Source organism: Ammospiza nelsoni, chromosome 19 (genome assembly GCF_027579445.1).
Source record: "Ammospiza nelsoni isolate bAmmNel1 chromosome 19, bAmmNel1.pri, whole genome shotgun sequence".
NCBI lineage: Eukaryota > Metazoa > Chordata > Aves > Passeriformes > Passerellidae > Ammospiza > Ammospiza nelsoni.
Window position 1 is genome coordinate 5679540 of NC_080651.1, and position 25444 is coordinate 5704983.

A 25444-nucleotide genomic window follows, 5' to 3' on the forward strand; every position below is an offset into this window, starting at 1 on the left:
GAACACTTAAAGCCTCGCCTGCACACATGTCTAAAAATCTCCAAAAATAGCTCTTGCTTCCCCTTTGAAAAAAGCTGTGGTTCCCAATGCCTCACAGGAACTCTGGTGCTGCTCAGTGAAGCCACAAAATAAGCAAGCAGCCCAGAACTGATCTATGAGCACATCTGGACTAGCTGAGATCAGCCCTAAGAAGAAAGAAAAAAAAATTAAGATTTTAAACAGCGTGTGTCAAATCCAGGGACCTTTATTTCTCTGGAATGGAAAGAATTTGCCAGCCTGGACAAAAAATTGCAGGTGGCAACTGTACATTCTTTCAAATAGAAAAAAACCAACACACACACATAAGAGTTTGGCTCCATAAATTTCTGTCATAAGAAACAACTTTGAATTGTACACCAAGCTTTTTACAAAGCATCAATGTTAAGATGTTTTACCGTGCTCTATCACATTCTTGGCCATTTATACAGAATATGCCATACCAAATGCTACATCAGCTTAAGACATTTTTAAAAATTAGTATTAAAAAGATACAAAGGCATCTTGGCTTTCATTTGGGTTTTTTTTCTTTTATTAAGACATGGGAGTTTTCTTTGTTTGTTTTCCTAAGGAAGTCACTAAAAAAATATAATAACTTAATTCATAAGGACAAGATTGGTTAAAAATCCAGCGTTTCTTGCTTGGCAGCCCTCTGAGCTCGTACCTCTGTTGCTTCCATGAGCCTGTGAGCACTGCAGGCTGTGGGGTCTCAACCTCCAGCTCTGTCCAGCCTCAGTGACCAGGTTTGTTCAGAGTTCCCACTGCAGCCAGGAAAACATTCCTGGCCAAATGCTAAAAGTGATCTTCGGCCAAACAGGGGGTTTCAATCTGGGCCAATCTCACATGGGTTTAGCCCTTTGTCTTTTGCCTCTTTGTACATCCTTTGGAAGTCTTTGAAGCGAGGGGCACAGCCTAACCTGGCCTCCCCAAAGTGCATACGTCCCGTGAAAAGGAAGTCTCCATCTCCTGGCTTCACCCCACACTCCAGCAAGGTCTTTATTTGTCCTCTCCAGTTCCCACTCTCCCCTGTCAGCTGAAAGACTTTGCTCTTCTGCCTGTACAGTTTGTTGACACCAACGTGAATGATGGATTCTTGCTCTTCTGCCTCGTTCGTTACGTTTTGAATGGAGCCTCTGATCACTGGAAACAGAAAAAGGTTTTAAGGATTAATTACACAAAAATGCTTTGGAAGATCCTGGTCCAAATTCAGGCCTGTGAAGTCAGGGGAACTGACTCACTACAGCAGCCCAAGTTTTGGTCCTTTGTTATTCTGAAAGTTAAGATTATCCAGTAACCTCCAAATATATTTGCATTTTTTATAGTTTATATTTGTAATCTGTCCAGCAAAGGGCACCCACATATTAAATTTAAACAGAAAAATAATTACATCAGTAAAAATAGCATTAATCATGAAGAATAATAACAAGAAGATATGTGCTAAATGCTCCCTGACAACCTACTTTCTGTTCTTCAACCATTACAGATCCAGCTAATGCCAATTTCCCTTTTAAAAAGGGAAGCATGGACAATTAGTGAAACTTTTGGTGTTTTGTCAAGTCGACCAACAAGAAGTAATGGCCTCTCCTAAATGCACCCAAATCCTTGACCTTCTACCATGGTTGCTGGGTCACTCTGTCCACGCTGGGGTGGTGCCAGCAGGGCAGACACTTCTGAGCTCCTCTGAGCACTCTCAGAGGACATTTAGTGCTGGTGGGGGCTGCCAGCTGTGAGGAGGGGTCTGTTGGTGTATGTGGGAGGAGAGGGGATTGGGGAGACAGCAACTCACCAAAATCACTAGTGCAGACAGCCAAGAGGACCTCAGTGTCACTGCAGGGTCGGCAGGGAGCTGCACAGGAAGGGTGACAATTAGCAAAGGACTAGACAGCAGCAAATAAATCAATTTAAGTAAATAAACCATTTAAACGTGGCTGACAAACACAGCATGGCACAATCACTCCAAAGATCTGCCTGGCATCTCTACCACCACAAGAAGTGGGGCTAACCTTAGTTAACCCTACAGCCTCCATGGGATGTTTGTACCTAAGCAGGAATAGGGATCTCTTCACCAATCCTGCTGGGATATATTGCCTAGCAAACACTGCACACACTCACTGCACTTTTGCAAAACCTGTTTTGGTACTGGGTGCATTTGCAGAGCGCTCTGCTGTAAATTCACTCAAAAGCCTTCAGATCATGTATCTTTTGTACTCTGATGGCAAAGCTCCTCTCTTACCATTTCTATCAAGTGTTGTAGGGCCATTTAGTCATCACCACATCAAAGATCCAGGAGGTTACAGAGTGGGGGAGGCAAAGAGGGGAGGGAAAAACCCCAAGGCACGTGTTGGAGGGCGTTGAGGCAAAGAGGAAACTCGAGCCCATATCTGCTTGAGCTCAAGCAGCACAAAGACCATTTCCTGTACTGCTGGAAACATTTGGATATCTGCACTAATCTAATCAGTGCAAGAATGTGGCTCCTCTTTGTACTCAGCCAGATATTTCTGAGGAGAAGGTGCTGTAGCTGCAGTACAGATGTTTCTATAACACCCTGCTGACTTCAGGAATTTGCTTATTATCAGGATCTGCCCTGCCTGGCCTTGCTCAGTGAGTCTGTCCATGGTGGCACAATGATCAGAACCTTGTCTGTCACCTGGTGTCACCTCAACACATCACCCAGGAAAACGGAAACCCTGGATCAGCACAGGCACAACTCCAGCAGAGCAGGGCTCCACTGGAGGTGACTGGACAATGAGATTCCATCACACCGCCCACCACCAAACTGAAGACAAACCCACCCCCAAAATATTTGGTTTTTGAGCCTCCACATCTGAAAACACTTAGTTTAGATTCCCAAATAGTCACAGCCTTCCTCTCCCCCCACCTGCTTCCCAAAGTTGATCCATTGCACTTAAAAGTAGATTTAAGGCTGTCCGTAAGATGCAGCTCCAGTGCTCTGCCACCCTCCTGCCAGACAGCACAAGCCACCCTCTGACACAGGACATGGCAAATCTCTTCTTTTTTCCAGGGACCCAGAAAGGCAGTGATCCAGAAAGAAGGATTATTGAACCAAATCCACCAGATTTGCTCCAGTCAGATGATTCATACACAGTGTAACACGCTGTTTAATAGGATTAAAGGAAACGTAAAATGCACATTTCTGGGCAGGGATATTTGAAGGAATAATTCCAGGAGCTTAAAAAGCTCCAAAAGAAGAGACAAGGAATGGACAAAATAGCATCTGGATCAATCACATTTCTGTAAAGCTTGAATACCTCCAAAGCTTTCAGAAACAAGCCAGCTTTCCCTGCCCTTCTTTCCCCACATACTATTTCTGCTCTCTTTTTCAGAAAAGTTTGGAAAATGTGTAATATAATGAGAAATGCAGAGCCAGATGAAGCCTGGACATAACTGGAGAATAAATTCAGACTAAAGATACTTCAAGTTTTAGACTCAAGAGATTTTGATCAGAGGCTAGAACAAATAAAGAAGCTTTATCTGACAAAGAAAATTGTAACAGCATCACAGAATCATTCAGGTTGGAGAAGACCTCTAAAATCATCAAGTCCAACCATGAACCTAGCACCACTAACCCCTGTCCCCAAGTGCCACATCCACACACATTTTGAGCATTTCCCTGGGCAAGCCTCAGTGTGTTAGTCACTAAACATCCTGCTATGGATTTGTTTCATTCATGGCACCTCCCAAATCCATCCAGGGCAAAAATCCCTCTTCCCCAGGCTCCCTCTGTCCAAATGAGGACCTGACTTAGAGGGAACGTGCACAAATCCCACAGCATTTTCACACAGACACAAGCTCCAAAACCAAGTACAGCTGATGGACATCCTCTAAACCCACAGCTGGATTTCAGATATTTCATTCTCGAAAGACCTTGTAATAAAAAGGCATCTCAGCCTTTTAAAGTCTTGGTTTACACCAGACACCTCTGTAGTTCATCCAGCCCCGTCAGAAAATTGAAACACCAAAATGACTAAGGCATTTCTGTTCTCCAAAGGAATGCAACACAAGCAACAGCATTTAAGATGAAAAACAAAATGCTTTAAAAGTGGTTCCTTCCATTTAAATAGACTGACACAGTAATAAATCAAATGAACAAATCTCCATGTGTACACAGAATCAAATCACTTTAATTGTGGACCCTAGGCAAAATCCTGCAGCCTTTTAAATACAAAAGGAAATTAAAAATGCTCAGCATTGCTCACACTAGATCATTACCTAAAACCTGCTTCAGGTCCAGCTGACTCACAGCAGTGTGGTGGCATGTGAGCTGCTTTAACCACCATTCTCCACCACCCATCTCTGCAGCTCCAGACAGATGAAGACCAAAAATCCTCCTCTGTGGGACAACTCCCACATCTTCATTCACAGAGTATCAAATAGATCTTGCAAGTGGCAAAAACAAGGTAGGGAAGCACAGATGGAAAGCAGGTTGTGAAGGATTACCGCTGAGGTAAATGGACCATTAAAAAGCAAATAACATCCCCTGGCCACAACCAAAGCCTGATTTCTACAAAGGCTCATAAAAGAAAATCAATCCTTAGGAGGTGGCAATGCCTACACTTTCTTTTGAATCACAGCCATGAAGGAATCTGTGTGTTTAACACAAAACTTCGTGGCTTTAGCTGCAGTTCAGCACTCATTCCCTTTGCATTGGGCAGCAGGTGCTCTGCTCCATCCATAGGTCAAAATAACACACACACCTCAGGCTAGAACAGGAAGCATCCTTATAACTATTACAAAATAAATTTTAAAAAAACAACCCCAAGAAAAGCACTTCACTCATGCACAGCAGGTGAAGATGTTCATTTTCTGGGGAACTGGGCCTGGTTACTAAACAAGGCAGCTGTGTTTGCCAGATCCTGACTCCCTGGGGATGTCTCGAGGGCTGCCCAGGTTCTCACATCCAAAAGCAAGCCTATGAACTTGCAACAACAATATCAACGTCAGCTGCTCGAATTCCTTTAAACTCCATGAGCCAAAGAGCCTTAATTCATACAGCAGCAGGAGAGAGGTGGGAAAAAAAAAAGACATAGAAAAGCAACATTTTACTGAAGTCCTCTAAAGCCCAGATGCCTCTAGCTCAGCTCCAGCAGCAGGGGCATAAAGCCTGCATTGTGCACGTTGGCCGCCGACTCTCCTGGGAGCGCCTTTGATGGATTTTGACAGTATCCTGACCTGGAGTAACCTGAGGCAGCCCTCTCCCTCCAACACCCAGAGCCTCCAAAGGCCTCTCTATTCACCTCCCCGCAGAGGGAGATGTAATTACATCATTCCTCACAAGCCAGCAGTCATGTCCCAGCTGCTTTGAGCGATTTGCCCTCTGAACCTGGTGTTAGTGAGGAGGACGAGGCGATGCTAACAATAGCCTGCACTTGTTGGCCAACAGTTTTGTCAAACACGTTGCTGGTCCTCTCCTGGACCTCTCCACAGGGAGGCAGAAATGCTTGCTAAGAGAGAGGGATGTGCCCTGAGGAGATGCCAGCCTCAGGTGGCTCCCAGCTCTGCCAGCAGCAGGGAGCTGAGCTGTCTAGAAAGGATTTTCCCCAATATTGTGGATAATTTAAGTGCCCCTTTAGTGCTGAGTTTACACTCAGCCCAAAGAGTGGTGGGAGGTGCTGCTGGCCTGTCTCAGCTCACACACACAGCTCCAGTCCTCCCTCCTTTGGTTCGTGTGCATACAACCCTTCTTTCCCTGGAAAAGAGGAGGTGGGGTTCTGGAGGGGCCGTGGTGGAGGATGGCAGCTCCCTGCAGGACACATGGAACCGAGACGTGCTGGCTCTGCCTGCAGGCGTCACACAAACCACATGAAGGGGCCTGGTCCTCTTTTGAAACATTTGTGTTTCAACAGCCACCCATGGGTCTGACTGACCTGACCTTACCCCAAAACCAGCCTCCAACCCACAAGAAAGAAGTTTCTTCGGTCTGTCCAGATTTTTCTCAACACACTCCACGACATCACAGCTATCAGAACCCTGCTGCAGGTCCCTACCCACCATCCCAGCACTCCAGCAAGCCCAAAAGACCTTCTCCATCCTGTGTCCCCAGAGAGGCTGTGCTGAACAGCCACCCCTGAGCCAGCAGCACACACAGGAAGAGACACATTTGAAGCAGAAGTGAAAATGTTGAACACAAAGTAATTGCAGAAAACCACTTCACCGAGGAATACCCTTTGGTTTGGTGAAGAAGCGGCTGCACGCGTGCTGTGTGGTGAAGGTGTGGATGCTGGGGGAGGAAAGCACAGAGCTCTTTATCTGCTCTTCCACAGCACACATCACCCACACCTCAGTACTTCTGAACAAGCCTTTGATGAGCAATCAGACCTTTTTAAGCATCAAGAGCTACCAAGGAGGTCCAGGCAGGGCTGAAGTGTTGTTTTCTGTTCGTTTTTCTGATTCAAACAAGAAGTCTTTTCTCTTCAAGACATTCAGATGGGTCTTGTTGCAGTCCCTGCACTGCAGCACCTCCAGGCACACCCCTGTGGGGCCACAGACCCATTGCCCTCAGCCTGACAGCAGCATCAGTTCATACGGAACAAAAAAACCCACCCACACCTTTCCAGCTCTTGCTGCCAGCTCTGTAACTGGCAGCGCTTGCTGGCAGCACCCAGACTGGAAAGGGCATCATAGGATGAGTCTCCTTCCTGGAAACACAGAGTGCAGACTTCCCAGAGCAGATTATAAAAATAGAGATGTGGTTTCTCCAATAATGGTGCATTTCTCTGTCGTTTCTCTGAGTCCTAAGCAAAAATTATGATGTCTCAACTGATTACTGGACCAGTGATTTAGATGAGAGACAGAGGGACAAACATCATATGAGGAAGAAAAAAATAATAAATCTTGCCTGATCCTGCTTTAACTAATTACAAAGTGAAATAAATCCTGCTAATTATTTCATCTTAAGTATGCCTGTGCTTCCCCTCTGAAGGAGCATTTCTTCCATGAAGCAAACTTCTCATCACAGCTCACATCCAAGACAAAAAAAAAAACAACTGCTTTGCAGTGGAGGTGGACACGAATTTGATAACCACTCTGGTTTACCAGGCTGTGACTAGTCCTTTCCTTTTCTTGATACACCTCAACTTTCCTCACCACCTCAGAAAGCTCTTCCTGAGCAAGCCAAAACAACACTCAACCTCAAAACCCTCACAACCCCCACACTGAAACACCACCTAGAACTACATCAGTGCAGCTGCTCTGTCAGAGCATTTTGTATTTAGAAGGGGCTGGAGCTGGGGCCAGCAGAGCTGCATCCAGCACACCTGCATTGAACACAATACCTGCAGCCACACAGTGGGGAAAACAGGGCCAGGAGACACCAAAGAGCCTCTCCACAGCTGGGCTGGAAATTACTGACACCCTGTCACAACACACAGAGGAGCTCTCTCATCACTCCTTTGTTTTACAAGGTTTTCCTGTCTTTGGATGGGGTAGGATTACAGGGCTTTCTGCAAGCACTGCACTTTTTCCAGCGTGTCAGTAGGAAAACAGCAAGTCAGGGAACAAACAGGAGAGCTGGACTGGCCCTACTCCCAGCCCTGTGGATCGATAAACCTCAGACATGGGACCACAGAATCACAGAACAGCCCGGGACAGAAGGGACCTTAAAGATCATCTCATTCCTACCCCTTGCCATGGGCAGGGACACCTTCCACTGTCCCAGGTTGGTCCCAGCCCCATCCAGCCTGGCCTGGGACACTTCCAGGGGTGGAGGAACCACAGCTTCACCAGTAACCTCCCTCTCCTCCGAGCAAAGAATTTCTCTTTATCATTAATCTTAATCTCTCCTCCTTTAGTTTAGAACTGTTACCCCTTATCATTATCTGCCCATGTAAAAAGACAATCTCCTCTTTTTTTGTTAGCCCCCTTTAAGTGCTGAAGGCCACAATGAAGTTGTGTTTTGATGAATACAAGGTTAATGCTGTGAGTAACATAATGAGAGTTTAGTGCTCTTCTGAAGGCAGAAATGTTCATCCCCCTGCTTGCTAGAAAGTCAATCTGAGCCCCTGTGCTGAGCAGAAGAGACAACTTGGGACAAGGATCACGGGCACAGATACAAAACTAAAAGATTCCCTTCTTCTCACAGCCAAGATTTGGTACAGGACAAGGTGGTGGTGGAGCAGCTGAAACAACATCCTGATGCTGCAATGGAAATCCTTCCCTGAGCTCTCTGTGTGAAGAAGGGACAACAGTGATTTTACCCCTCCAGAAAAGGAAGTGTCAAATCCCATTCCTTGCCTTCTAACACTCAGTTCAACTTGCACATATGTACAAGTTTCCAGAAATAACTTGGAAAATATAGACACTTGCCAAGAACAGTTTAAACCTGCAAATAAATTTAATGAAATGCAGACTTTTGCAGGCTGTGGCGTGGACTGTGACAAGAGAATCGAGTCAATACCACTTCCTTCTTGCAAAGAAAGAATAAAAAAAGCATATTGTAAAACCTCACTATTAGAGATGTGATGACCTTTGTGTTCTGAGAAACGTTAGGACAAGAGATCATAAACCAGAAATTTATCTTTTCACAGAACTGTCTTCCAAGAGGGTATTAAAGTCCCTAAGTACCAAAGATTAACTATTTATGTAAACAATGTGAGGAAGAGATTTGGTACAAGGCAAGCTCTGTTTGCAACAGTTTTCAAACTGAAATTGGCTCAGCAAACACAGAGCACGTAAGGATCCTTTGGGATTGATGCTTTTTTGCTGTTCCAAGATGCAGCATTCTCATTCTAACAAATGAGCTGAAAGGTCAGCCTGAAGCACAGCCATTTGTTTAAAATTTAAACCAAAGCAAAACAAAAGGAATGAAAAACCCACAGAGCAGTTTTTATTTAAGCAGCATTAAACATTGTTAAACTCCACCTCCATGCATGAGCTGCATCAAGCCAGGAGAAAGGATGAAAAATGTCACAGCTTCAAGACACTTGTGGCTGTCCCTCCTCTTCCTCCTCTGTGGCAAACCCCAGCACTGGGGTGGGCAGAGACAGAGCAGTGACAGGACCAGTGCCAGATCCCAGCCCAGCTCCTACACTTACCCATTGCATCACAGCTCTAGAAAAACCCTCAGTTACTGTCAAGCCTGCAAGATATTGTGTCCAAAAAGCCCCACTCAGCAGATCAGATGTCCAGTTAAATTTAAATTCCTCTCTCTGCACTTCAGCAAAGCAGAAGTGTCTCTGCAGCCACCCCAGCCCAGGTTCCTGTGCAAGCAGCACCTGTACACATCTGCTTTTTTCTTTTTTTTTCCTCTTCTCCCTCCCTAACTGCATTTAAAGGGAAAAGATGGCAGCAAGATAACTGCTGGGAATTCCTCCTGCTCTACAGGCACAAGCCACCACTATAAAGCCATAAAAAAGCAGCTCTATTTGACTATCTCACAGAAAATCCCTCCCTCCTTCCTCAAACCTACCTCTACTGCCCAAGGGGGATTAGGAGTGGGAAGCATGAGGAGAAATGAGCCAGAGGTGCCTCTGGATGGTTGAGGGGCTCCTGTGATCCCCTGGGGCAGAGTGTCCCTTGCTGTCACCCCAGAACGTGCCAGCACTGCAGCCCTGCCACACAGGACCAGAGGAAATGCTTCCCCTGACTCAAAACCCACAGAGACTCATGGCTTGGCTCATCCCCTCCCAAAATTCACTCTGGAAAGATTTCTTCTTTCTTCTAAAGCAAACATCATGTCAAAGCCTTGTAAAAGCTCTCAGGGGTCAGATCCAGGAAAATGTGAAGTTGTTCAGTTTTTGATGCCCTGTTGGGCTTTGTCTCTGACAGCTAACACGGAGCTCAGCTGTCATGCAGGGCTTGCACAGCAGAAAATGAACAAGTAAGGTGTTTTTCACTCCCCTGCCCTGGGGAAACTGTGCAGCCAAGCACTTCTCCCTGCCCCTGCCAGGCTGCAGGAGGGGCTGGAGCCAGCACCTACTACCAGGCTGGAGCCCTGCCAGCAACACAAACCCTTCCCTCCCCTTCGGTCTGGACCATGAATGCCTCTGATGGAGCAGAGGAATAGAATTAAGAAACAAGTGGCTGGTTAAAGATAAACCCTGAGCGTGGAGTAAAGACAGATCAAAGATTAAGTGAGTCTTTAAAGGAAAAAAAAAGAAAAGAAGCATATGTGCACTCAGCCCCACATAGGTCCTTCTCCTTCCTGTTTCTAGAAATCAAATTCTTTTTGGTATGTGGGAGAGCTCTGAAGGACAGTTTTCATTGTAAAACCATGGCCAGTTTTCATTATAAAATCATGTTTGTTTGATCAGCCTAATCTTGAGAAGGGTTGTGGAGGGGCTACATCTGCACAGAGAGAGATCTTCCTTGCTGTAACATTGTCCAGTTAACCTTTTAAAAGGCTACTTAAAACTTGTCATTTGTAACAGTAAAAGCTTCGAGATACATCAGTTTTCTTCCTTAAAAGCACATCCTGCTTGGTCATATCAAGCCCATTCACCAGTTCTACCTAGGATCAAGTTTTTCCTCCCAAATTTCTGACACCCACTTGCAGATAGAAGCAATTGATGCAAAGCCAGCAGCAGTTCTGGTGGGCAGAGACAGGAATGATCCTGGGGGACAGACAGGGCAATGGATGCCAGACCAGCTCTGTGTGCATTTCCCAGCACCTCTGATCACTGCAGGGCTTCAGCACAGAAAGGATCTGGGCAAACACCTGAGGTGATGCCCATTGCAGGAGTTAATGCTCAAATCCCATAAAGGAGTCAGGAGGTGCCTGTACAACCCACACCAAAAAGTCCTTCCACAAATATGAGCCTGAAGAAAGGTTAACTGGACCAAGGCTGTTCTGGGGCAGCAGCTTTTCTGAGCCAGTATCAAACCTCCCAAGGTCAGACCTAGCATATCACAGCTTTAGGTCCAGGATATCTTCCAAGTGTCTGTGCAATATTTCAGTGAATATTTGCTGGCTTCTAGCACAGATCGAGGTGGAAGAGATTTTCTGTCCTGCAAATCAAGACTCCAACACAGGAAAGATCTGGCCCACGTTTCAGTCAGTGGGAAGAGGAATGCAGCCTCCCCGCCCTCTCATCCCTTCTTTAACTCCAGCCTCAGGAATTAGCAAACTAAACAGTTCTGCAGAGCAAGCACAGAGCATTATTAAAGACTGCCAAGCAACTGGGCTGGACTGCAGCTCTGTTTGTGGGACCATCTTTGGTGGTACACAAAGGTCAGGGCAGAGCAGAGCCCCAGCTGCCCAGACAATACACCTGACTGCTTATTGCTTCTGACTGCCCACTGAGTTGAGAAATAAGCTAACGGCATTCGTGGCCAGTCTAGCAAAAATAAGCTATTTTCTATCCCCCTGTCCCCTGCAGCTGTGTATTTATCACTGCAGCCCCACTGTCACCTCCTCTGCCCACTGCAAAACCAGCTCCTGTCCAACATCAAAGGACAAGCAGGGCCAGAGAAGATGCTGGCAAAGCCCTTTTCTTGTGAGGAGAAATTAAATTAGGGGATCCACCCAATTTTGATGAAGGTTTTCTTTCTAGTCCAACATTTTTCAGACCCCAGAACATCACCCTTGCTCAGTCCCAGGTGATGTATGGGTGTGTGCATTCCCTGAGCATCAGAGCAGCACTGTGAAACCATTCCACATGGGAAAAAAATAAAAATAAAAATCTTTGTTCTCAAACTCTCCCACCCAGTCAATCATTCACCACAAACCTGACCAATTCAGGCACATGAATAATAGGAGCAGGTTTCCAGCTTCTCAAAATTATTCCCACTCCAGGCAGTGTTAGAGAGCAGCCAGCCTGATCCAGCTAGGTGCTGCTCCATGACACGTGGCTCAGTGGCAAGCCCTCAAAAACTAGCTTTAAAGGTGTTCTTTGCACACTAGGGTTAGGGAAAGCTGGTTATATTTTCATGGACAGGCTCTCAAGGAGGGGGAGCACACATCCAAAAAAAAAAAAAAAAATCCTATTTAAAATATTGTATCCCAGAGCATGAGTGTCAGGAGGATCTCTTATACAGCCACTAATTGAAGTGTGTTTTGAGAAACTGCAATAAAGGCTGTTTTTCTGATGTTTTTCTCTTAAAACTTGTTTATGACCTTTTAGAGAAAAGTCAAACAGATCATCAAAGCTTGAGGTGCACAGGTGAGCCACCCAGCAAGGTGTGCTCAGGCTTACAGGGCAGATCCCTCAGCTTGGCTGTTTATTATTCATTGGTTGTTTATTATTCATTTCTCCAGCAAACCCCAAATCAGAGGAATGCAGCATCAACCTATTCTGTGCACTTCATAGAGTCACAGGATGGTTTGGGTTGGAAAGAACCTTAAAAACCCTTAAGCTCTAACCCCTCAATCCCAAGAGTTTTAACCTGCACAGAAAACAGGGAGGGGAGAATAAAAGCAAGGCAATTTCCTCATCTGATGGGTGGGTTGGAACAGAGCCCATGCAGCACCCAGTGGTGCTCCCTCTCTGCCACACAGGGCAGTGCCCACATCTCAGATGGTCACAGCTACTCAGGCAGAACCTGTGCTGGGCAGAAAGGGCATGGGGACTTTCAGATTAAGTGTTCCAAGAGCTCCTTTCCATCACCTCTCCTGCCCACAGCAGCGAGCAGCTCAGCCAGGGTTACCCTGGCACAGAGAGGGCACAGCAGCCTTGGCACAAAACACCTCAAAGTTTCCACTCTGACAAGAAGTGACAAACACGCCAGTGTGAGGATGGTGAGATACTGGAACAGCATGCACAGGGTAGTGGTAGGTGCCCTAAAATTGGAAATATTCAAAGCCAGCTTGGGTGGGGCTCTGAGCAATGGGGTCCAGGGAAGGTGTCCCTGCACACTGCACAGGGTGGACTGTAAAGATCTCTTCCAAATAAACCATTCTGTGATTCCACCATCTGCTGCCTCAGCTTACAAAGCTAAGCAGCACATCCAGCCTCCAAAAATGAAAAAAAACCCTAAAGATTGGGTATTTGTGAGGAACCAGAGGAAAGCATCAGACTAGGAGCATACAAGGTGGAATGAAACAGAGCCCTGGGATGATACCTGCAGAGACAGGGCAGATTGGTGCCCCATCTCTGCCAAACACACTCTGCATTAAAGATCAGAAGTTAAGAAGGGTGCTTTACAAAGCCATTTGTCAGCAGAAACACTGGTACAGACCAAAGACTTCTGAGCTTTCTGAACTTCTGATCTGTTTTCTCAGGACAGTGAATTACAGCATACAGGAAATAGCTGAATACTGTTAATTACTTAACTGGATTTATCCAGTTTTGCCTTGTTTTTCAGATACCCACACCAGTGTTGTACCTCCTGTGTATTCATATTCTCAGCCAGGTACCCATTAATAAAGAAAACATATAAACCAGTAATAGAATCTGCACTAAATCTGTAGATGCCATCAAGATAAAGGAGCATTTTTGTTAAAGTTTGACTTCTTTACTACACAGAAGCAGGTGGGTAATGAAAGACTTTCAATACACCCCCTGAGCTCTGACAACTAAATTAAACACACCCCATGAGTGTGCAACGGGAAGAGCAAACTGCACAGCTTGAACAAAGCTGGACCCAAAGCTCTTGAAACACAGACTTTAAAGTAACAAAATAAAGCTCCTTTGGTGGGACAGGGAGGAGGATTCACCTTCCTCTCCAAAACTTTTGTTCAAACCTACAGATTCTTGCTTCAGATTAGTTGAGCAGAAGGTGAGGTACTGAAAAAGTAAATTATTCTCAAGGACCTTCACAGCTTTCATAGAAATTTCAAGCAAGCAGTCTGCTGTGGTGCCAGGCAGACACAACTGAGGAGTTCATGTGGGTCAGAACATTCAGAAAACTTATAGGGACTTCATGGCCAGACCCCTTTTGCCAAAACCTCCGTCTCTTTGTCAGCATGGGCAGCATGGCTGATCCTCAGAGTATTTTCTTCCTGCACAAGCAGAAAAGATTAGAATCAACAGAATTCAACAACTCAAACAAGTTCTGCTGATTCTCCAGTGGCCTCAGGCCAAAATGTCACAGCGCCTCAGTTCTTCATTGGGGCAAACACTGAGGCTGCAGAGCATGAGCTGGAGTTAATGGACCATCAGTGTGGATGGCAATGATAGAGGGGTGCAGCCCAAAGCCTAATCTGAAATCAAAAGCACTTTCAGTCAACCATCACTTTGGATATGAAGAGAGACCTCACCCATCCAGATGCCTGAATCGTCAAGGTGACCCTTCTCAGGCACTACTCCCACTAAATGATGTCAGGCATGTTTGCCTTCACTCCTCTTCCCATCTTAAGAAAGTGCAACCCCACAGAAAAGCACTTTTTTGGCTGTTACTATCATGGTAAAAAACTTCCAATACCAGATGTCAGCAACCTGAATTAAAATCTACCAATACAGCACAAATTCTTCCTACAGTTAGGAAAATTTTGAGAGACTGTGGTAATGCAGAGTCAGAGCCAAGAAAAGAGTTAAGTCCCCAAAATCGAGAAAATTGTTGAGAATGCCCTGTATCATTCAACTTTTCCAAAAAAAAAAAAAAAAGGAAAGGGCAATGCAGAACCTGCATATGTTTTCTACTGAATTATTTGCTAGACTCTGATTAAGTGGGAAAGAATGGCTGCAAACTAATAAAACTTGAGGATTTCTAATTAAACCACAGGCACCATGCCAAGCATTGTTGATTTGTTGATGCACCCTGCAATGTCAGGACTCTAAGGACACAACAGGTCATTAAAGTATTAAACAGATGACTTACACCCTTTAATCAGCGCTGGGATGCCAGGTTAGGAAGAGAGAGTAAATTCAAGGGCAGGGTACAACAATTATCACCAGGAAACAAACCCAGCATTTAGGGAAAGCGGGGAGAAGTTGTTAGCAAGTAGTTATTGCACAAGGAAAGGGCTGGATTGCTGAGCCCCACACCTGGGTCGTTTATGATAGGCATCTGAAATAGCGAGGAAATCATGCAATATTTGCCATTTTCAGCTCTTTGCCATCAGAAGAAGCGCTGCAGCTTCCTCTGCCCGGCACATCTCTGACTCCATCTACAACAGCATCTCACATCTCTGTCACCTCTTCACACCCACTGCCAGCTCTGCTCAACTCTGTCAAACTGCAACTGAGACCCAGCAGCCTCTTTTTCCAGAGAGCAGCAGCCAAAAACATCAGCCACGCTGGTGAACAAGGGACTGCAGTAAGGCTGGTGGGAAATGCAGAACCCAGTTTTCAGCTCCTTTAAGGTCAGCACTTGCCTCTGACTTGAGCCTCCTCTCCAGGGGAAAAAATCTTCAGTGATTGTAAACTCCCCCTCCAAATGAGCAGCTCAGCATTTAGTCTGAGGTTTCACAGAAAAACTAGAAGCAGCTCCAGAAGAAAGGAGGTCCACAAGCTGCAAAGAGCCTCAGATATATTGCTCTGTGCAAGCCTCACAAGGCAGCTATTTGGCACTTCCCCCAGACATACAGATATTTATAGGAAAATAAAAGTGCTCATCGAAGTGAGTAGTGGAAAGAGTCATGTATGGCATTTTCATCGTGTTTTCACCCTGCACAGCCCCTCCCCAGGGTCTGGGGATCCAAAAAAAGGCAAGAGAAATAATTTAAAATACAATAGAGAGCCCCAGTTTGCCCTGAAGGCTCTGCTGATGAACTATTAAAAAGCTTCTTCTAGCCAAACAAGACACTTGGAGAGTGGAGCAGATTCCCCACCACATTGTTTCATAAGACAGCACTGAAACTTAACCAGTGTCTGTTACAGCTGAAAATACAGCAGTCACTGAAAAAGTGATTTAATGTGCCTATTAAAGAAGAAGGCTGTAATTGGATGCAGTCCTCAGTTTGACTTCTGAACGTCCCTGAAAAAATACCCCCATCAGCTTTAAAAACCTCCAAGATTTTATGTGTAAAGAAAAGCATTTAGTTCTGAAAACACAGCACTTGGTGCTGGTAAAGGATGTCAGCAGCAAGTCCTCAATGAGCAAAACTCAGGAGAAACTTAAGTGCAGCCTAAACCCAGCAGTGAGAAGCTGTGTTTCTGTCATATTATTTCACTATATGCAAAAGCAATTTCAACTCTTTTGGAAAATAAAAGAGCACAGGACTTTTCTTAGTAAGTCTAAGTGACTTCTCATTAGCCTGTCTGTGTCTCCATCCTCACAGCCTGACAGAGAAAGCAGCACTAAATCTGGGAACATTCTCCAAATAACTGATTAAACAATGTATTTAATGTCTTCTGCAATGGAATTTTACTACATAGCTGACATTCTGCACAGTGTATTCATCTTTGCACAAATGATCTTACTGGGAAAGCAGCTCAGCAGAGATACCCCACTTAATTTACAGCAACTTTGGATGTGGCAGAACAGTCTGCTTAAAATGCAGAATGCAATAATAAGCTACCGCTTGTGAGCATGGCAAAAGGAAAGGAAGTGACTTCAAATTTAAAATATTTGTGTTTATATTTTTTTGTTTCAATGGCAAAGCTGCCACCTGTCAGTTCCCGAGGTTACTGCATCAGCCCTGAGCCCAGCTCAGAGCTGCACTAAAAGTAAAGCCCCATCCGAGCTGGCGTGACAACATTTACACGGGCAGGGCTGCACAAACACAAACACACAACCCAGAGCCCGGTGTGGAAAGGAGCCAGGGGAGGGGAGGGGAGAGGAGGGAACGAGTTCTGCAATCACTTAGCCCAGAGAAGACAGCCCTGGAAGATCCAGCTGCAGTTTAATTAGGCACAGCACTGCTTATGGAGCAGCATCTCAGGCAGAGCATGTGGCACCAGCATCCACACAGCCCCACTGAACATCGGCTTTACCCCGGGCTGAGTCATCCCAAGTGTGCTCTGAGGGCTCTTCTCAAAGGCAGCCCACATTTCAAAAGAGAAATCTGGTTGAAACAAATCGGTTCCTCACTTAAAATTCCTAAACCTTGAAATCCTTGCAGTCATTTGAGATAAACTAAGACGAACTACCCTAAATCTGCAATTCCTTGGGCTATTCTGGAAATCTCCCCTCCTTGGTTTTGGGGATGAAAGCTAGAGGCAATCCTGATTGGGTAAGATGCCTGAACCAGATATCCCCTATCTAAAGGGAATTCCCCTTTCACCCTGTCATCCTCCACAAATGCCAGGTTTTCTTCTCAAACTGTCCAATTGCTCAGCACACTTAGGTCACACCTACAGCCATTGTTCCAAATGCTATTTAGTACCAGACTTTACAGGCTTGTAAGATCTTTCAGTTTGTCCACTCCTGTTTCCTATAAGTTCTTCATTGGAGTAAAACTCCTCCCTACAAAACTTGTTTTTCAGAATGGTTGAGAGAGAAGGCAACACTGTCCTGTAAAACTATTGAAGAGCTCTGCTATGACACAGTAATGCTCAGTAGAGTGTAATAAGGAGAGCTGAGGAAGGAACACACCATTTTCCTTGTTTGAATAAAAAAAAAAAAACACAACAGAAAAAGCAATAATTAGGTCAGCAAGTAGCACTACTTGCAAAGGGGAAAAAAACACTGAGGAAAAGGATTGCCTCCTTGTTCAAATGTTTATTATTCAAAACATGCAGTGGGGTCTTAAAAACTGAGTAAAAAAGTAGTAAGAAAAGTGTAACAGCAAGGCTGGGAAGTCCAGGAGTTCAGTGTAGGGTAAAGCCAGCTCTTGTAAACACCCTGCTCCTGCAAGGGGAGAATCCTGCACTGAGGCCCTCAACAAATCACTGGAGTTCAGCCCATGCCACCAGCTTCCAAAACACAACAACAAACCAAAAACCAAATCAATTCTTCTGCAATAGCTCTGTTTATAAAACATGCCCTTAAAAGCACACGAAACTCGCAGCCAGCCACTTTCCCACTCACTCACTCTCTCTCTGTGCCATCTGTTACACATCCAATACAGGAGTGGGAGTCTGACAATGCCCCAGAACTCACCAGAAGCTGTGTGCAAGTCAGCTGCTATCCCCTTGCTCATCAATTCGTACTGGAAGCCTGTAATCTTCCTGCTAATGTCCTGCTGAGGAGTGGCCTCCACAAAGAGCCCCCCCTGGTCGTAGCCAAAGCAATAAACTCTGCTGGGGCTGCGCTCTCCATCTCGCACCAAGAGTTTCAGTTCTCCAGTTTTTTCCAAATAAATATTTGCTCCTGCAGAGTCTTTGAAGGGCTTTATGCAAACAGTCAAGTGTTTGTAAGAGGCAGGTGAGATATTGGGTCTCAGGTTGACTATGAGAGCTCCTGTGGGGTACATCCACTCGATGGAGCCCTCGGAGCAGCGGAGGTAGACCTGTTCAACATCCTTCCTGTGAGACTCGTGGGTTAAACCACTGCAGGAAGAAAAAGAGAAAGAGGAGGTTAGAGAAACAACACAGCTAACAATGGGAATGTCAAACCTTTCAAAACACGCAGCAAAAAATGCAGGAAGCCCAGGACATCATTGGGTGTTGGCCCATCCAGCTCAGCAGTGCAGGTCTCTTGCAACATTTCAACCTTAATATTACAGGACAATTTTAAATCATCCCCCAGAAGAAAATGTCAAACCACTAGTAATAGGCTTCAAAATTAAATAGGATATAAGCACATGATCAAAAGTAATTAAATTACTACAGGCTCAGGTAGTGCCCATCAGCTGAGCTGTGCATACTGAGTACAACACGTAGGCTCTAACTCCCTTCCTGGTGGCTCAATCCAGCATGTTCTCCAGCTTCACAGATCAGACTCCACCTTTTTCCAAGTACTTTGTTCCCCTTCCAAGTCTATATTCCCAATGGATCTGAAACTGGGAGGGGTGCCAAGCTCACCCTGTAAACTGCAGCAAAAGCAACGCTCTGCGTGCTACCGATACCCTCTAGCCCAGCTGGGCAGCCCCAGTCCCCACACTGGGAGGTAGGAAGAGGAGAAGAGACACTTCTGTCCCTTGTCATAGCTGGGGAAGCACTGAATGTGCTGCTTTTTTTTGGTAGGAATTGTTCCTCCACTGCTACCCAGTATGAGGTTTAAGCTCAGTTTGTCATTTTCACTGGTGGGCTACGAGCAGACCCAGAGCTGTGTTTAGCAAGAAAGAGAACACGTGGCCATTTACCATGGCCAAAAATGAACAGCCCAACAACCATTTCACGGGGACCACAGGGATGGGATAGGAGAGCACAACAGGGTCCCAGGGCCAGCTGCTAAGCAGGATGAGCAGTAAATCCCCATGGCTCTGAACAACCCCTGCTGCCCATCACTGATGCTGGATCAAGCCCACCAGCTCTCTGCCAGAGCGACTCAAAGCCCTAAAACACTGCACAGGGCAGGCAGCTGGAGGAACAAGCTGTGGGAAGCCTGATTTATTTGCTGCAGTATTTGGGTTATTAGGGAAAAATCCTTTGGGCCCAGTCTCTGTCCTGTCACAAACCTCCTAAGCAAGTATGAGCAAATCACTTCACCACCAAGCTTGTTTCTCCTCCTATGCTCTGAGCACCTTGTAGAGTGCTCAAAACCAGACTCTTTGTTACCTCATGGATCTGCTTTGCAGGATTTTAGGGAAGCTTCCCAACATTCCCACTTGTAGGCAGATGAACCAAGATGAGAAGAAAAATAATTTTAAAGGTTTAAGTCTGAGGTTACGCAGGAAATCTGTGGCAAAAACATAGTGTAGTGCAAGTGATGACATCTAGTCTGGTTCCTCAGCAGAAACCTCCAAATACACAGTTCCCCATCCCAAAGACATATTTGGGTACTGAACAGGGTCTAAATTCAAGTCAGCACTTAGAAAGTAACTACAAGCAATGTGTAAAAGGGAAAAAACCCAAACCATATGGTTTGCATTTACTGTTGACGTGACTCATTATTGTGAGTGTCGGTGTGACCTACTTGATAGAGGTTACACGAGGAAGCTCAGAAAGAAAAAAGTCATATTTAATAACAATAGAGCCTCCAAACATGTGCTTTTGAAGAATCTTGAAAGCCACATCAAGAACACAGATGAGGAGGAAAGAGGGACAAGCTTTTAACCTTTAGACTCTTGCCCTCAAATTCAGTAGTACTTAACACATTCAAGAAACTTTACTTGCAAAGGGATATTTCAAGTTGACTGTAAATCCACATCTGGTCCACAAAATCAGTTTTCACCACAGCACACACATGATGCCACTCAACAGAAAACACAGAAGTCTGTTTATGTGCAAGCTGCGAATAAACAAAATTAAACAGTGTAAAAGTTATCTTTCAGCAAAGGGGCAGAAAGTTATCCTCACACATCACTTGTCCCTACTCAAGACATCAAAACAAGCTGCAGAGGTTTTGCAGGACTCATCCTGGCACATTCCAGCCTGAGTGCTTAAACAGAAGGAAGACACCAGGGGCAAAACTCTGAACTCATGCAGTGAAACTTCTGTTGCAAGTGATCCCAGCAACACTGAGGCAGTCAATTTCTGCCAGAGGAAAGAAAAAAAAAAGCTTCATTAATTTTGTTCAAACATTCATGGTGTTCAAACGAAAACAGGGTGGACTCTGAAATTATCTTCTGAAAGCCAATTAAATCCCACAGGCAAGAGTGATGCCATTAGACAGATACATCAAGCACGAGTACCTGCACACATTAAGCCTTATAATAAAGGATGACTCAAAAGTTAAGCAGATTTCAAAATACATGTTCACATTATTTAACAGCAACCATCATCATCATCCAGTAAAACCTGTCACTTTGCTTGCAGCCAGGATGACTTGTCCTCACACTGAGACTGTTCAACACCAGGTTCAGCTCTCACCCATCACACACACCAGGCCCACACAGCAATGGAGACCCAGGAGCCTTTTGATTCTCCAAACTCATTGGAGTTTTGGTTTTTTGATTATATGGCAAGGACATAGGGCAGGTGTTCCATGGCTGCAGTGATGGATGAGCCATCCACCCATTTTAAATGTGTGTGTTTATTGGGACTTACTTCTATAACAATCTACTTCTACAGCTACTTCCTCATAGCAATCCTGAACCACTGCCTCTGTCTCCTTGCTCTTCTCCCTTTCTGGCTGCAGCCATCCCCTTATGTTTGCCCTGAAAAACCTGTTACAGCATCACTGCAGTGAGCTGCTATGCTGCAATGTGGAACAGGTGCTTTTTAAAGAAAAAGGGAGCCAGAAGAATATTCACACTATCTACTTCAGTTATTTATTTATTCCATTGAAGATGTGCTGAAGAGCCCTACAAGCACCCATGTCCTCCCTGCACCCTGCAATGAACACAGGGAACTTTTGCTCCTAAATTGGAGAATTTAACAAGAGATGACAGTCTAGAAAATATTAAGAATTCCTCAGAGCATCCACCATACCAAGAGCAAGACTGATGGACAAAAGCAGCCACATAAGAGCTGAATTCTGTTCTACACTCAAACATGCCAGGCCAGCAGATTGTCTCAGCCTGACACTGAAGCACTTTTGCCCAAAACATCAAGAGGTCATTGCAGCACAAAATCCTGAAGTTACAGCAAAAGTAATAACTGGACATATCAGAGAGAAGTTTCTGCTTTCTCCTGGACAAAGCTTTCCTGGAAGCTCTCTGACAAGCTATTTATTAAGATGCTATTATGGCTTGTACTTAAATTGCAGGTGTCAAGCTGTGCATTGCATCAGATTTCCCTGGGAGCCTCCAGAGGAATCCTAGTGAAGCTCTTCATCCTGCTCAGGGGTATAAGCTCATCACTTCTCCACAAGCTAATAGGGAAAAAAGCCCCACATCCAGAATGTTTTGGTTTTAAGACTGTTGCTTTAACATAGACATGTATATAAAGGGGAGAAAACACCTTCAGGTTTACTACAGAAGATGACATGACTCCACTGTAGGGAAAAACTATGTCTGACATTAAAGTTCATAACTTTTCCTAACAGTCAAGGTAAAAATCATCACATGACTTCAAAATATTATATTTTGCATTTAAAACGTTCTTTCTAACTCATATAACTCTTAGTATCCACACTGAAATATTTAATTAGTGATATTTACTGGTGCATCAAATTACTTTCCTTCCCAAGTGCTGTGTTTTTAGGACAAGTCAGATTATATTGAGTGGCCTTAAGACTGCCAGCATTTCTGACAATACCTGTTTGCCACCAGTAAGGCCTAAGTCTGCCTGGGTTACTTTATCCCCTCCCAAAACTCCAACCCACCTGAACTCTGAAACTCTCCCACAAGTGAAACCACCCAGACTAAACTTTGCTCTTCCTTCCCTGCTCATCCAACAGCTTCATCACAAAGCTGTCACCACTTCAGCTCACCAGAACAACAAGAGGTGAGTAAATCCAAGCTGGCATCTCCAGGCTCATCCCAAACTCAGTTACAAGATTTCACTTCCCCCCAGCCCACACCCCCTTAGCTGAAAGGGGGCATTGCTTATTCCAACCCTGCTCAGGTGACATGAGGGGGTCACTGCTTGCTCTAAGAAAACAGGACAAAAATAACAGCAAAACAGGACAGAATTGCAGGCGTTTGTCACCGTTCTTTTAAAATACTTGCTGCAGTAGCAGGTGGTATGGTCCACCTGAGGATTTGGAATGCTTTGGTACAGCATTTTCAGGGGAGTATTTTAAATGTTTTTGGGGGGGTTGTTTGGGGTTTTGGTTTTTGTTTTGGTTTGGTTTTTGTGTAAAGAAAAATGACAAATTAGCAGTTTGCCAGAGGTTTCATCCCTATCATGCAGACTCATCTTCAAGTGGATTCACTGCTATTAACTATGCATCGATTATCAAAAAAAATGCAAAAAAATAAAAAGTAAATATGAAGCACCACGTTTCAGATAGTAAGAGATAAGAAATCACGATGCTGAAAGTCAATCCAATTGTTTCCACACTTTGAATTCTCTCTACTCCAAAACACTCCATTGATATAGGCCGGCCAAACTTTTAAGTTAGAGAAAGTCAGATCTGAAGAGTGCATTAGAGTTGAACCATTTTACTCTTCAAGTAAGTCTGACCCAGCAACACTTGCTAGTTGAGCAGAGCTGCTTTTTTAAAACTATAAAGAGGAGAGAAGGTCACAGACCCAACCACACGCGTTAAACACATTACAAGCAATTAAAGGAAAGATAATTTGGGAGATAAACACTTGAGAACTGCAGAGGTTTCTCAACCGGTGCAATTAGAATAAATCAGCAGCGCGGCCGCTGTGCCAGCCCCCGCTCCCGGAGCTCATCACCATCATCATCATCATCATCATCTCCGCGGGACGAGGGAGCGGGAAGGGAAGGGAAGGGAAGGGAAGGGAAGGGAAGGGAAGGGAAGGGAAGGGAGCAGACAGGAGGCAGCGAGAGCCCCGGGAGGGAGGCGCTGGCCGCAGCGGGAGCGCTCCGCAGGTGCAGCGCATCCAGCGCCGCTCCGAGCCGGGGCTGCCGCGCTGCTCCCCGGGCGCCGCCTCCGCGGAGCGCTGAGATGGATGCGGGGAGAAACTTCTGTACGGCGGACTCGGCACCGCCCTCCCTCTGCCAGCCCCCCGAACAGCGCCGAGGGGAGCCCAGCCCGCCCCGGTCCTTCAGCCCCACCGAGGGGAGCCCAGCTCGCCCCGGCCCCTCCATCCCTCCCTGCCCGGGGCCGCTGCCCAGCGACTCTTCGCGGTGAGCCCGCCGGGACGGATGGAGGGAGGCAGAGCCGCCCCCTGCCCCGGCTCTCCGCCGCCCCGTTCGCGGGCTGGGCAGCACAGCGGGAAAATCTCCCTTTTGTGCTCGGCATCAGCATCTTCCCCCGGCGGGACGGCGATGGACGGGCAGCCCCCGCTCCCCCGGCCCGGGCGGGATGCCCCTCACCTCCCCTTCCAGTTGCACAGGTCGCTGGAGTACTGAGCCGCGGCGCCGCCGCCCAGCAGCAGCCGCAGCCCCAGCAGCAGCGGCAGCAGCCCGGAGACCGGGGCGCTCCGCATGGTCCCCCGGGCCGGTGCGAACGCGGAGCAGGCGGCGGGAGCGATGCGCAGGCACCGGGGCTCGCCTACATGGTGGGGGGAGCTTGGCAGGGCGGCGCGGCTACCCCACGCCCGGCTCCCGCATCCCGGCTCGGCGCGGCGCCGCTCGGCTCTGCCGCTCGCACCCGCTGGCTGCGGGCTCCCAGCTGAGGGGCGGGAGCGGCTCGGCCGAGCGCCGGCTCCTCCTCCCCCTTCCCCCTCCCGCCGCTCCTCCTCCGGCAAGGCCGGCACTTGCTGCGCCGGCAAAACGCGGCGCCGGATCGGGAACAGCGGCCGCTCCCGGGCTGCCCCGAGCCCCCTTGGCAGAGATCCCGGGCCGGGGTGAGAGCTCCGCTCCGGCCCCGCCCTGCTTGGGCTCCCCCGAGCTGCCCTGTGTAGGAAGGGGTGATGACGGGCACGACCAAAGGGAAAGTTACTGAGATGCGCTCTCTGCGCTGGGGCGGCCCCCAGTGACCCGCAGCCTGTCCCGGGGGTGCCCGCAGTGACCCGCAGCCTGTCCCGGGGGTGCCCGCAGTTACTTGCAGCCTGTTCCTCGGGGTGCATCCCTGGGTGCTCGCAGCGACCCGCAGCCTGTCCCTAGGGGTGTCCACAGTCATCTGCAGCCATACCCTGGGGGTGCAGCTCTGAGTGCTAGCAGTGACCCGCACCCTGTCCTTGGGAGTGCATCCTTGGGTGCCCGCAGTGACCCTGCAGCCTGTCCCCAGGGGTGCCCGCAGTCTGTCCCCGGGGTGCAGCCCCAGTGCCCGCCCTGCACTCGCTGCAGCAGGTGACTCAGCGTGCAGTAGGATCTCCAGCAAGGCGCGGCTCCTGGTAGATGAAGGCTGACGGTTTTGCTGCAACTTTCTTATGTCTCCACTTACCAGGAAGCACTTGGGACTCGATATTATTTGTATTACTCTTCACCACTTAATGACCACTCGGGATAACTCCCTGTGTTGTTTAATGTCCCGGGTTATTCCGCTGTTGACTTCAGATACTTAACCCTCAGTGACAGAGACCCTTAGAAGCCTTCCAGGACGTGAGGGAAGTGCAGGGGGTGAATCAGCCTAAAGCCCAAACTACCCGGGCCAAGATAAATGGGGGAAAAACCACGGATGGGGGTAGGAGGAAATGATCCAGCTGCACACACACTCTGCTCTGACATGCCAGGTGCCACATAGTTTCTTTCAAAGAAGAAACAAGAGGGTTGAGATTGTTATTGTACATCCACAGATAGGGAGAGGGGTTAAAATATTTCCAGATCAGTGAGTTTCTTGGTCTCCTGTTGCTATTTCATGAGTCTGCCATGCAGCTTTATGAAGGGCACTGATTTTGCTAGGTGAGAGTTCATGAATGAGCATTAAACATTTACACCTTGTTCATAGTTTGGTCTGTTAGCCTCCTTAGTACCTGTTAAAACACCTTGCAAAGTGCCCTGGTGCCTCTGAGAGCATCCAGTGGCTGAAGCAGGATATTCCAGCTCTGAAAGCTTCCTGCCTGCTGCTGCACCGAGGATTAAATCCTTTGCAATGTATCCCTTTCCATTTGCGGGTTTAGCTTTTC

General features: G+C 46.7%; 1 protein-coding gene across 1 annotated transcript; it reads right to left on the minus strand.

The window, feature by feature from the left end:
- Positions 1 to 226: 226 nt before the first annotated feature.
- METRNL (meteorin like, glial cell differentiation regulator) lies at positions 227 to 23999 on the minus strand. Its single transcript, XM_059485978.1, has 4 exons — positions 23751 to 23999; positions 17914 to 18302; positions 1823 to 1882; positions 227 to 1176 (listed from the first exon to the last, which is right to left on the minus strand). The coding sequence occupies exons 1-4, from the start codon at positions 23861 to 23863 to the stop codon at positions 860 to 862; spliced, it is 879 nt and encodes a 292-aa protein (XP_059341961.1). The 5' UTR covers positions 23864 to 23999; the 3' UTR covers positions 227 to 859.
- Positions 24000 to 25444: the final 1445 nt, after the last annotated feature.